Genomic DNA, 13,323 nt, shown 5'->3' with positions numbered 1-13,323 from the left:
GGCTGAACCTTCAACCTGCCTCTTGACCCCTTCATGCCTTTTTCAGGCCGATGGAGTTCAAAGCAAGCAGGTCTCCTGCAAACAAGACACCTCTTCCAGGGGATTCAGAAGGCTCATGACCTCTGCCCCCTCACTCCTCTCTGTGCTAGGAAGAACCTGGGTAAGGCCAGTGGTCTGCACATTCTGCCTTCAAACACCCTCTGAGGTTAAAGGGCTCTACCTCCCACACCCCAAGACAAGCTATCACTATAGAATCCCTCTCTCTACTATACATACAGAAAACACAACTCCTCCCATCCTAGCTGCAGGAAGACCTCATTTTTTTCCCCTAGAGAAGCTGTCAGTCTCAGTCATCAGCTGAAAAGCCATAAGCCTTCTTGAATCCTGCTACAGGGGAACCACAGGACCCAATGTACTGGAAATACAGACACACAGCAACCCCAACATAACCCTGGAAGGAAAAACAAGCAGTGGTCACTCTTCCTACAAAGCAGGTTCTGCACAGCCAGGGGCAGCATATTAACTACTATTCTAAGCCCACCCCACTGGAGAGGTGCAGTTTCACAACACAACTGACCTATTCCTGCCACACGACAGTGCCCGGTCCTGCACTGGCATGTGTCAGCACTGGGGGGCTGATTCAGCGAGCTAAACCAGTGCAGCACCATCACACAATGCACTTGGGGGGTTAACTGGCTCTTATCCACCTCTGCTTTCCATTTTGCCCACTCTGCTGGCCAGTAAGAAATCCCACTAATAAAAGAGCAATTTTCAATGTTCCAATAATCCTTTCTTCTAAAAGAACTGAAGTACTAGCTCGTGCTGTGTAAGATCTGGTGTGCCACCTTCCTCGACTTCACCAGCGATGTGACCCTCAGGAGGCAAAGGCTGCCCAGGCAGCACTGCCCTCCCTCCCTGCTCAGAAACCTCTGATCTGACAGAGAGCAGTGGCCAGGGCTGCTGCTGACAGCACAGTCTGCTCCAGTTTGTACAGATGAGGTGCCACTGGACGGGGTTGTTATCGTAACCCAGCAGCCTGGCAGACCCAGACAGACACCATGGACTTGCTTGTACAAGGAAGACATCTGCATTTCATGTCTGTAAAACAAACAAGCATCAGGAATGTGGTCTCTTCAAGAGCAGCTTCCTAAAAATGCAAACCACATGCTAATGAATCATTCTCTAACAGCAACGAAATTACTTCTCAGTAGAAGTGAGGAAGAATGGCCATCCTGACAAAAAAAACAAAAAAAAAAACCCACCCAAGCAGACTTAAATGGGAAGTTCATCTGTAACATAAGAAAATGAGTGTTTTTCAGCTGGAGTTTCAGAGCCTGAGATGTAGCATCTGTTGCAGTGTCATGGCTCCATGAACTCACTTGTTCCCAGAGAAGGAACCGAGTACATTCATGAATGAAGATGTATAGAAAGAGAAATCCAAATACTAGCATACACATTTCTGAAATCTAAAAAACTATCCTAACAGATTCAAATGCTTGAGTCAAATTAATGTCAGGCAAAATGTGGAATTAATGCTCCAGAAAGATGCCAGATTAACAGATCTAGAAGAATAACAGAAGTTCTGTGACTGTTTCTATTTTGCTCTAACTGCAAGCACTGACTGGATCAGCCATAGTGCTTATGTTATTACTTTCATCATAAAAGTACCCAAAAATAAAACGTTTTCAACTTACAAAGCCATGTTCATGACATGACTCCACTTCCATAGAATCTCTGAAGCAGAAAAATTTTTGATTCTACTGGATTGGAGTGCCTGTGATCTCGCAAAAAAATTCCCAGAGTCAGCCAGTACCAACAGCCTGTGTGGCATGGAAGTACCAGTTCCTACATGTTAAAGATAGATAACATTCCAGCTGTAAGGAAGAGGGATGGGAGAGGAGCAGACAAATGAAGAGGCTGGTGCCATGCCTGCTGAGCAGAGTCTCACCACACTACTATTTACATCCTGCTCAACAACAGCAAGGCTAGTGCTTCAGAAGGCAATCGTGAATAACAGTGGGGCTAACACTGCTGATGAGATTCAAGAAAACAAGCATGAGAAGAAAAATGAGTGTTTAACCAGAGCCTGCTTCTATCGATTAGTGGCGCTCCCCAGCCTCTGCAAGGACTGTACGTTCACAACGAGTGAATGACTGCACCAAGTCAGCCAGTTCTTCCATAATAACACCCTAGAATAACTGAAGCATTTCTTTGAAAGCAGGAGCCCAGACATGCTGAGCACAGAGAAATACCACTGCAATCAGAGGCTGGGTCTGTAGGTGCCTAATCCATTACCTGGCAGTACTGGAGCTGGTGCCGCCGCTGGACTACCCAGCTCGCAGCCATCGGTGCCCCCTCCGCACGCACCCGCTGCAGCCTCACAGCCTAGGCAACAAGCCTGGGTTGCTGCTCAGGCAGTGTCTGGCATTTCCTGGACAGCCACGAGTTTCACACAATGGAAGATCTCAAACTTACAAAACATTTCAGAGAGTGCTACAATACATAAAAAATATTCAGCCTCCTATCAGTCAGTCACTGGGTGTCACAAGAATCCCAGGTTATCCAGAAACAATAATGCTTTGTCTCAGGCACAAATTTAAAAAGATACCTTTTATAATCATCAGCTTTGTTTAAACTTTCCTATTCTTATTTCAGAATACCAAGACCTCAAAAGAGATAATGAGGTAGTCCCACTTGGGTGTCTTGATGGCAGCAGGTCATTTTGGTAGAATACTTCAGACCACAGTGCACAAAGGAATGCATATTGGAGGTGTTGCACTTCTATTTCAGTTTTTGTCTGCAACTGATGAATTGTGCCAATGCTTCTACCCAGCTTGACTTCTCTAGAACTTTTCTAGCTGTGATTAAGTTTATTAAAGTTTAGAAGATGAAAGTTGAAAGTAGTGGTTATGGTAAAAAAGTCTTACTTTTCCTTATTCTGATTCCCCCATTTTCTCACCATCAGCTTAAAACTTTAGGATCAAAGATAGCTCAGTCCAAGTCTGAACCTGGAAAATTTCAGACTGAAGACTAGGCTTCTTTCTTCATGATGGTGCAGCAAAGCGGAAGAGAGGATCTCATCCAATCTGTATTTCCAGGTTTACCTCAAAATGGGAAATTTGGTCACTTCAGAAGCCTCTTCCAAACCTCCATCAGCCGAAATCTGACCTACCAGTGACAGAAAGCTGCTGATTGCCAGAAACAGGCACCAAACACTAATGTTTATCACCACACTGGGAAAGGGGTGTAGTGTCTGTGCACGCAGGAAGGGTGCCAAGAGGAAGCTGCTCTGCATAAGGGAAAAACTCTACAGGAATTGTAAAAACATCTGAAAATTTACACAGTGCTTGAAAAAATTAGTCTCCGAAAGTAGAACAGAAGAAATGCCATTGCATTAAGCACACATCTGTTAATTCTCTGGAGGCAAGCACAGTTTGTTTGCTTTTTATTATTATTTCTATCTCCATTTATCTCCTGGGTTCTAAGATAAGCAAAAATTCTCACACTTCTGAAGTGTGAGAGAGAGTCTGGCACTCTTTAGAGGAAGACAGTATCAAAAGAATTTGCAGAGAAGCTCTGCAGGTACCTTGCTGGGTTTACAGAGCTCTAAAACAACAAAGTCTCAACTTGTTTCCCTAGATAAGCTAAGTTGTTTGAAGAGCTGAAGTTTCATCTCTCCACAGCAGAAAATCTTTTCAACCATGCCACTTTGACAGTTGCTAATTCAGACAGAAATGTTTCCTAAAAGCTAAAAAACCACCGTCTTTTGTAGAGCTTACATTCTACAGAAACTGCTCATGCATATTTATGTAGCATGCATATCTCACGAGTTCATTTCACTCTTTTCCAAGGGATGGCCTATTTTCGAGGTGTGTTTCAGTCCTCACTTTTGCAGAGATATGATATCAGGAATTTAAAAACAAGAACCATCACATGATTCTCAAAGAGATTCAATTCAGAATGAGTTGGAGATATTATGATCTGGTTGGAACTCAGATCCCATGGCTTTGCACTAAGCTGACAATTCCTATTAGATCAGAGTTGCACTGAAATGTCTGGCTGAGATGAATACAAATCTGGCATAAAGAAATGCAGCTTTTATTTCTTAACTTTGCTCTATTTAATGTTTTTTAAACAAACAGATTTAAGCAAATAGACTTGATCTTAAGCGTTTTTTTAATCCACAAATAGTTATTTTTAGTTCTACAGGGAAAGGATGAACTTGGGAAGATACTAGTTTGTGTCTTGCATCAAAGCCTCTAAAAACAACACTCTTAAATTCTTTTCAATAGTAAAAACACATAGAGCAAGAGACTCTGGAATAGTTGCTGTTGGTGAGCAAAACAGAAACTGAATTGACTTGGTGGCAGAGTAACACCTTACAAAGAAAGCATAATTTGTATTGAATAATTTTGCTGAAGAAAAAAATACCTTCTGATACACTTTACTTCAGGATACTGATATAAAGAAAGTGACCAACAAATGGAAAAAATACTATTTTACATTTATTTCTCTTGTGGAAAATAGATCTGATTCCCTCCGTGCCTGGCTGGGAAAAATATACAACTGCTTGGGTTTTACTGAAGGATTTCTCAAAAAACTGCAGAAATATCGGAATTAAGAAGAAATAAAAGGGCAACCAAAATGCTTTTTTTGGACCACAAGTTCTCCTTTGCTTTGATCTATCTCTCTTTTAAACAGACTTCCAGTTTGCAATCCTAGTAGAAAACTCATGAGGCTGCAAAGGCTTGAGCTGTGATTAACATCACCTCACAAACACCCCAAGGCTTCCAAGTCTTGTAGTGACATTCTCCCTATCTGTTACAGGTTTCTGGGTATCAGAAGGCTGTTTTCAAAATTGAACTCAAATATTTTACGCTTATCAGGAAAAAAAGACAAAGTTACAACAAAATAAGACACCCTGCTTTTTTTCCTGAATTTAGTCAAGCTTAAAAAAAAAAAAGAGAAAAAGCCCTCCATCTTTAGGTTTCAGTCACAGTTTTGTTTACAATTTCTCTAAGTCTGATTACAGACTGCAGGCTGCAACAGGGAAAGAAAAGTAATTTGGAGTCTGTAGCTGCATTCTCGATACCATGGAAAGGTCTTGACAAACAGTACTACACGAGCTCTGCTTCATCCCAGCGTTTTAATCTCTACCCTGTCACTCACCCTCTGGCATGCAGGGACCTGGTGTCAGTCTGCAAGATCAGAAGCATATTTAGGAGGCAGAGTGCAGTTTGGGAAGGACAAATACTGCTGGTGTTACACACATGGTTCGTGAAGCTGTCTGTGCACAACCTACTTGGCCACATGCTGAAGCAAGGGAATCTTGGATTAGATTCTAACTCCTTCTCCACACTTAAACATTGCTTTAATCCACCCGCTCTCCTACACAGGACAGCAACATTTTTAGCCACAGCTGCCAACAAACAGGATCAGTAGGCCTCAGATAGCAAATCTCAACATACGTATTTCTCAGGCTGTTAGGCTATTCTTCCTGAGGAGATTCAGAAGTAAATTATAGGGGGAAAAAAAAAAAAAAAAAAAGCTTAGCAAGATGGTATGCCAGAAGGCATTATTACAAAATAGCTATGAGATTCCTTCTTTGAAAGATTTAGAGCGAAAGAAATGCAGCAAGAAAGCTGTAAGATGGCACACGAATAGAAGATTGACAGGAGACTCCCCAGCTGTACTCAGTGCAGCTATTCTTTCCCACATAACCAAGTGTCTGAGAGCATCAGCGCCGGGTGCATTGTGTTCCCTGCACGCTGCCAAAACCCCCAGCAGCACCCCCCACCCCCGCACTCAGCTCTGCCCCTGCCTAGGCATGTGCCCAGCAAAACCCAAGAGAAGTGGACAGTTCCTTCTGCTTGACAGAAAGGAGGATGAGGAGGCCACACAGGGAGGAAGCAAAGGGCAGATAATAACCTCAATCCACACAATTGTGACCAGTGGCTCAGGAGACAGGGCAGCCAACTCAAACTGGACAGCACTGGTGTGTGCATGCAGCCACAGCAGCACGCACAGGCAGAGCGTTGGGCTTAGGTAACTTTGCCATGCATAATCCCTGCTTGGTCCCAAGGAACAGTCCTTGACTTGATAATCTCAGCTTCTAAGGTTGCTTTTCCATTGTTACAAAAAGGTGAAGAGGAGGAACATCTGCTTTATAAAACAGCATTTCATAGCACACAAGGTAACTCCTTTCTGCTGTGCCATCTTTAATGGGCAGGCACACAAGCTGGGCAGTGTGCTTCAGCTGCTCCAGGCTGCTCCTGCCAGCCGGCTGTCCAGCTCTAAGCTTGCAACATAAAACAGCTACTGAAAGACTCTTTCGGCATCTCTAATGACTTCTCTTGCCTCCACCTCCCACCAAGATCATACTCATCAACAGCTGTGAACAGATTTTTTTTTTTGCTCGCTGCAGTCATACTGGCTCTAAGACACACTTAGAGTGTGAATCACAAAGAAATGTGTGGGCTACCATCACCCTCCACATTTGTGGCTCATTTTTCCAGTCAAGTTGAGAATTTCAGCAGTCCTGGGCAACTAGGAACAAAACAGATTTTTCTCCTCAAATGACTTCATGAAGTTGCCACAAGGTTGCAAGGCCCGGGCTCTTCAGCCAGCTCTTATCTTAGCTGACCAGAAGCTTCTAAAAACCTCCTATGCTTTTAAAAAAAGAGACTTTTAGAAGACAAAATAAGACACGCTGAAGACAGTTACAGACATCTTCATGTCCTCTTGATGTTTAACACACTACTAAAACACAGGCATTTTCAATCTGGTAGGCAACAACATAGCTTTTCTACAGCAGAAGTTCCAGGATCTTTCTCTTTGGGAAAGAAAAGTGGGTAAAGGACAAAGGTCTCAAATGTGTGTGCTCCTAAGGGTTACAGCTTCAGGCAGGGTGCTTCACATAGTGTCAGCTTGATATTAAAATGCAGGACAGGCTACGGATCTAAACCTGCATGTCCTAGCTAATCAAGGGTGTTCAGGCACTTTGCACTAGGCTGTTATCATTGCAAAACAGCACTGCAGGGGTTCCGTGGAGCAGTTAAGTTTGCCTATCAGGGCCTACCATTTTATTAGAAATTATATTTAAATATTTAGTGTTTACTAATACATACTAATATTTAACAGTGTTGATTCTTATGAACATTAACTTTGAATATAAATTTTTCAAACCTTGATCTTATGTATGTGCATTTTAATATTTCAAGGGGCTTTAATGCTTCTTGTGTACTTGAGGTACGTAGAGTGCATCTTTTATGACTGCCATTTTATGTTGTATACGAGTGGCACGAAGCCATCACGGCACCAGAAGCAGATGACTACAAGAGTGCAGGTTTGTTCAGCGAGGCACCCCCACCACCCGCTCGCCCCGGGAGGCACTCACAGCAGTGCCTGGTGCCTGGCTCCTCACAGACACTGCACTCCACTGAACTGCTCTGGGAGCGCCGGCTCCTTCGGGCAGGGCTGATCCTGCAGGCTGCCAGTCTCCACACACAGGACTCCGGGTCTGCTAAAGATGGTATTTGAAAAGGACTGCTGCCAGCATTCACCAAGCAGCTCTACAAACTGACTGCTCTGTGTCAGCGCAATTTGAGTGTGTGGAACAGTTTCAGAGGGCTGTGTTTTCATGAGCAAATACTCATTTCGTTGCATTAAAAGATGTGAGTGAGATCAATAAGGTGAGCAAGAATACATGAAAAACTGGTTTAGCTCTGAAAGATCAGCAGTGATAACATGGATTAAGATTCAGAACTATGTCCTGACATCAAATCCTTTTTTCATCTACCAAGTTTTATTCTTCAAGGGACAGGGCTAAAAACACCACATCACAAGTTGTTATTTCAAGGAGCAAGGGAAGTAAGCTTTTTGCTGTTTCGTAAACACTAGCAGATTACTCACATTAGCAAACTGAAAATTCTGAGTTCTTCAGTTTTACAACTCCTTTGATTTTAGTGGAAGGACTACATCAGGATGAACTGACTGTAAAACAACACTATCATCTTTCCTTATTACATTGTATGTGCAGAAATAGTTTCCTCATGACTGATAATCACCTCCTGGAAAGACTTAAAGCCAAGGTACCTTTCTCATAAATTGTACTTGCAATTGTTTTGTCTGGTAGTTTACATCATCAGTTAAAAAAAAAAAAGGTACAAACTAGAAAGATCCATCTCATCACTGAAACAGAGAAACTACTGCCAGTTATTTGGAACACCACAGATACTCCAGACTTGCACAGATATCCTCGGGAAAGCCAGGAAGTGCCATTCACAAATAAAACCAATATGACATCATCACACACTTAACTGCTTGCCAGTGACAGGGTCAACTTTGTTTGTACAACTGCTGAGTATGGAGCTGTTTGCAGGCGTGTGCTGACACCGCCGCTCCAGACCCACAATCACTCAATGACCACTGACAGCTCTCTTGAAAACAAACTTACTATTATACAATCTTAATTCACTATTTTTGAAAGATACGGGATTTTATAGTTCTATCTACTTTTTAAAAAAAGAACTGTTGTAAATTACTTTGTTGGTCTGTAGGCAATACATTCCATTGTGCTTTCAAGAGTATTGTCCTCAACAAGCATTGACTGTTGGTCAAGTCACTTTTTGAGGAATTACAAGTGACCTGCTTCAATTCACAGGCCTTTTGGTCAGAGAATCACTTTGGGATTTCCTTCTGGCATGTTTCAACAAAGAAAACCTGTCCTATTTTAATCTGCATATTAACTGAACCCTCCACAAACAGACCTCCAGATTAACAGCACTAACCAAGGTGCAAGCACTTCCTCTTCTTCTTGGAAAACAAGGATCTAGTCACAGTTCTTATCAAAAGAAAAACAAAGGGAAACTTTCAGAGCACCACTTATGAAGTCCCTCTAGCTTTTTTATGGTTCTGGGATAACCACAACTGTATTTTCAGGCATGCCACACAGCACAGCTGTTTGTACCTACTGCTATCTTGTTTGTACTAATTTTTCTGTCCAGAATTCCCCCCCTGATAAAACGCAAGGCAGAAGAATTCAAGGTAAAAGTTGCCTACAACAGAAAGAGATTTGAGGACATACATCTACCTACACACTGGGTTTCATGCTTTTATCACACTTACAAATTTAATTGATTTTTGCCTCTTAATTCCGGTAGATGAAAACAAAGCATTTTGTTGAAGAGACTGTTTCTTCTGATGTAGTGTTCAAACTTTTAAACATAGGCACGGTGCTCACAACTGATCTGAACTCAGTCACAAACACAAGATTTGTTCAGTTGTCTGTTCAGCTTCAGTAGAGTGAGAACAAGGTCAGCTGTAACTCCCAGGGAATGAAAAAAGGTAGCCAAGAGGGTTCCCAAGGACAATCACTCACCCTTTAACTCAATGCTTTTGAGAAAATAGGAATTCAATAATCAGTCTGAAATAGCTGAAGAAGACAGTTTAAAAAACAAATGTTGATGGTTAATGAGCAGAACAAATAAAATTTATTTACATTGCTATTAGCTATTGATAGTATGGAAGACAAGTATGAAGACATAAGGCTCTGAACACCCGTTTCTAGCCTTAAAAATGTTTTTAATATGTGACGTATTTTCTAGACAAGCTCAGTGCAGCCTGCCCCAAACTTAACCTTCAGAAAGTGAATCACTTAATGACAACATACAGTGGCAGAACAGTCAAACAGGGCTTTGAGTCCTTTTATTGCATTTATTTTTTCTTTGCTTTAGGGAATTGTATTAGTCTGCTCATTTCTTGTGATAGCAAGTTGCTCAGCTACAATGTCATGCATGGCTTTCAACACTGTACCTCCTGAACACAATCTTCCATTTATCTTCACCCTTCTCTGTCAGGGGCAACCCCTCTGCCTTAAATATGAGCTAATGCTGAAAAGCAGTATGTAACCACTAGGCATCACAAGGTAAAAGAGATGAAATCAACCAAATCAGCTACCATGCTCCAAAAGAACAATCATCATTATCCTAAGAAACCAAGACATTATGAAAGGTAATCTTCAAAAATAAAGTTTAGAGCTCAGGCCAGTTAGAGGAAAGAAGTTAATATAGCTCTCAGAAAAGTCTGCCCCTGTTTATCTGTATACCCTAAGTCAATGGAAAATAAATAATTCAACATGTTCTGTTCAATTTCCTCCTTCTCTACACTTACTAATTCCACACCAATTCTTTCCACTCCAGTGTAACAATGTGACGAGTTTCCTTGGTGGAGGAAAGGGGAAGGAAGAAACAAGGTTGCTGGAATATTCTAAGAAAGAGTGCCAGAAACAAAAAGCCTGTGCTGCAGACACACAATAGATTTCCAAGAAAAGTGCAATTCTTGAACCTCTGTTTCTGCTACAGAGTTAATGTGGCACTTCTAAGAGCTAAATACTTACAAGATCACATTTTTTCGTGTTCTATCGAAATTCATTTTTATCTGCTCATGCACAACCCAGAATGCATAGCACTTCATTTTAAAGCAAATATTTAGGCATATTCTTAATATAAAAAGGAATCTAAAACGTTCTCTCCTTGGGTCATATTTGTTGTGAGATTCAAGCAGATTGGAATTATCTGGTCAACGATAATATTTGCTCAGTAAGACCTTCAGAATTCTTGGAAAAAGAATTTTAACCTTGGAAGCCTGATTTTAAAGGCTAAAAATATTTCTTTTGTTAACTTAATTCAATAGACCAATATGGCAAGGGTCACATTTTTGAAAGGTGCCCCATTTGAAGGTAGTCAGGAGCAGGAAAGCTGTTCTAAGTCTTTCCTTAGTTGCTAAGAACCAAGTGCAACTGGCAGCTGGGTCAAAAGTGCTGACCAACTATTCTCATCTGTTCTTTTGTTTTGCCTCTCTTCTCTGACAGTCTCTGAGCAGCAGGAATTCAGAGCTCAAACTTCACATTTTGAAGATCACAGACATGAGTTTGATAGCCAAGAAAGCAAAATTTCATATTCTGAGGTGGTGAGTGCTGGGAACAAGCACAAAGGCAGCAAAATCAGCTAGAGATAACGCAAAAGCGTGGGTGCACTTTGGAGCCTATTGTTTATAGGCTTCATAGTCCTCAGGCTTCTTGGTCAAACTGTTTCTACAGGACACTGACATGCAAATAATGATCAACAAATCCTTTTCTTTTTTAATTAGTTCTGATTCAGACCAAATTAATAGGAATCAAAACCTGTCCAACATGGTATTTTATATGCTGCTGTCACCTGTCCTGCCTACAATGGCTGTTCCAGAGAAGAAAAAGCACTAGGAGACCTGCTACAAAGTAGATGCATCAGGAATTTCAACCCAGCATCAACATCTAGATCTTAGAGATCTCTGCTTTCCTCTGGCCTGCACTGGGACCGAAGCACACTGGCAAGGCAGAAAGGGAATCCTCCCCTTCTTATCACTGGTCTGCACTGCAGTAATCATAAAGAAAGAAAACTTCACAAAAGTCTTATTGAGCATAATACCATGGAGCTGACTCACAGTGCAACTCTTCTGTGATGAATTAGTCACCACAAGAGCTGGCATGTTCATTGTGCTTTAATTGCTGTCACCGCAACAGTAGGGTTAATACCTGGCATGACAGCTGATCTGTATTTGAAAGTCTGATTATTCTCTCAGAACCAACAAAGAAAGGTGTTTTTGTTGGAATTACAGCTCTAGTATATCTTCCTATCTGTCAGTTATCTTCTCAAGCACAGGTGTACCCAGCTGCACTGTTTATGAACCGGTTTACTTTATATTCTCTTCACATTGTGTTCATGCAACGAGTAATAACTCGGGAACTTCGGTCACGAAGCTCAGCTCTGCAAAAAAAGAACTGTAAGAATCAACGTTCAGTAAGGAGATCTTTCAGACCCCAGAACCAGCATGCAACAGTTGCAAACCTTTAAGTCAGCTTTGAACCAGGGACTGGCAATAATGTTTCTCCAGCTCCCCCATAACAGTAATATCAACAGGCTTTTATTTCAAACTGTGTGCTTAGCATTTGCTTTTTCAATCACAGCCATTTTACAGCTCTGTTAATGCAGAAACCTTTCCTCACCTTTAACGTGGCAGCCAAGCTGGCCATGTGTTCATTCAGAGTGCTCTCCGACTCCTTGTAAGTCAGGCAGGTGAACTGATATTCCTCTGGATCAAAGGCATCTGCTCCCTGCTGCTCCACATCGTTAGCTACCCCATCATAATAATCCTCAATATCCCCAGGATCTTCATCCTCTTCCTCCTCCTCGCAATTAGGGTCATAATCCTCTTCATTGCTGTCAGAGCCCTGGCTGTTCATGTCCACAGACATCTTAATGCCCTGTCAAACTGCAGACCAGGAAAGCAATTGCAGCTTCTTTTTCTCCTCCAAACTTTATCGTTCTTTTGATTTCATCTGAGCTCTGGCTCCTGAGGGGGAAAAAACAGTTTTTTCTGTTGCCTAAGAAATGGTAAGAGAGACAATGTCATCATCATACAGGTGACCAAACAGCCAGGAAAGGCCCAGCTGTCTTCTTCAGAAGGTTCTGCTGTGCATCATACAGGTGACCAAACAGCCAGGAACGGCCCAGCTGTCTAGGTCTCTGGTTTGGATCCACTGCGACTCTTGCACGTGCAAGGTGTGACCTCTTACAGGTGAGGTCTTAAACCTCAGAGCTTGGCTTATTACACTGCACCCTAGGCCCCAGCACAGGCCCTGAGACTCCTGACATTTGCAAAGTGCCTGCATAACCTTCACTACAGATCTTGTCAGAGATACAACTGAATTTATGACAAGTTTTTACCAACAGCCTCCAGTGCTGCAGAAAAGCATCATAGCCATTTCACCAGCAGGAAAAACCACAAAACCCTTAACTATGACCACAGTAGCTAGAAAGGCAACCTGGGACACCCTGTACAAGTCTGTGTTGCTTCAGAACCACAGCCATTAAGTGGAACTTCAGAAAACAAGACAAGCAAACAGATTTCTCACATACACCAAATTTAAGAGTCTTCCAAACCACCTCAAAAGAAATAGTGCACTTAGTTAATCCCCTTAAGTAGGTTCTACTGGATGTGATGTGGCTTGGGCCTTATGTCAGAGAGGGGGAAACAAAATTCATTCTCTTGTTACCCTCTCAGTATACACTTATTACCTTCTAAATGTAGCAATTTATGCCCAAGTGTTGACAGCTGCTATTCAAGATCAGAACAGCTTTTTTTTTCTTAAGATTCTCACTGGTATTGGAAAATTCACATATTTGACTTTACTTATCTGAACTAAAATTCACATATTTGACTTTACCTATCTGAACTACAAACCTTCCACTTGTGTAATTAAACTGCATGAATTTGAATTCTCAG

At 41.8% G+C, this 13,323-nt stretch overlaps 1 protein-coding gene across 1 annotated transcript in view; it reads right to left on the bottom strand.

Annotated features, from left to right (window-relative positions):
* The window catches only part of ARIH2 (ariadne RBR E3 ubiquitin protein ligase 2), a 27,760-nt gene extending 15,363 nt beyond the window's left edge, over positions 1 to 12,397 (bottom strand). Inside the window, exon 1 of the mRNA XM_008941212.1 lies at positions 12,044 to 12,397. Coding sequence (XP_008939460.1) covers positions 12,044 to 12,292 — 249 coding nt within the window. The 5' untranslated portion in view covers positions 12,293 to 12,397. The remainder of the gene's footprint in view (positions 1 to 12,043) is intronic.
* Positions 12,398 to 13,323: the final 926 nt, after the last annotated feature.

This window comes from Merops nubicus, unplaced genomic scaffold, assembly GCF_000691845.1.
Source record: "Merops nubicus isolate BGI_N331 unplaced genomic scaffold, ASM69184v1 scaffold3865, whole genome shotgun sequence".
NCBI classification, from domain to species: domain Eukaryota; kingdom Metazoa; phylum Chordata; class Aves; order Coraciiformes; family Meropidae; genus Merops; species Merops nubicus.
Note: the sequence above shows the minus strand (reverse complement) of the source record. Positions and strands in the feature narration are given on the sequence as shown.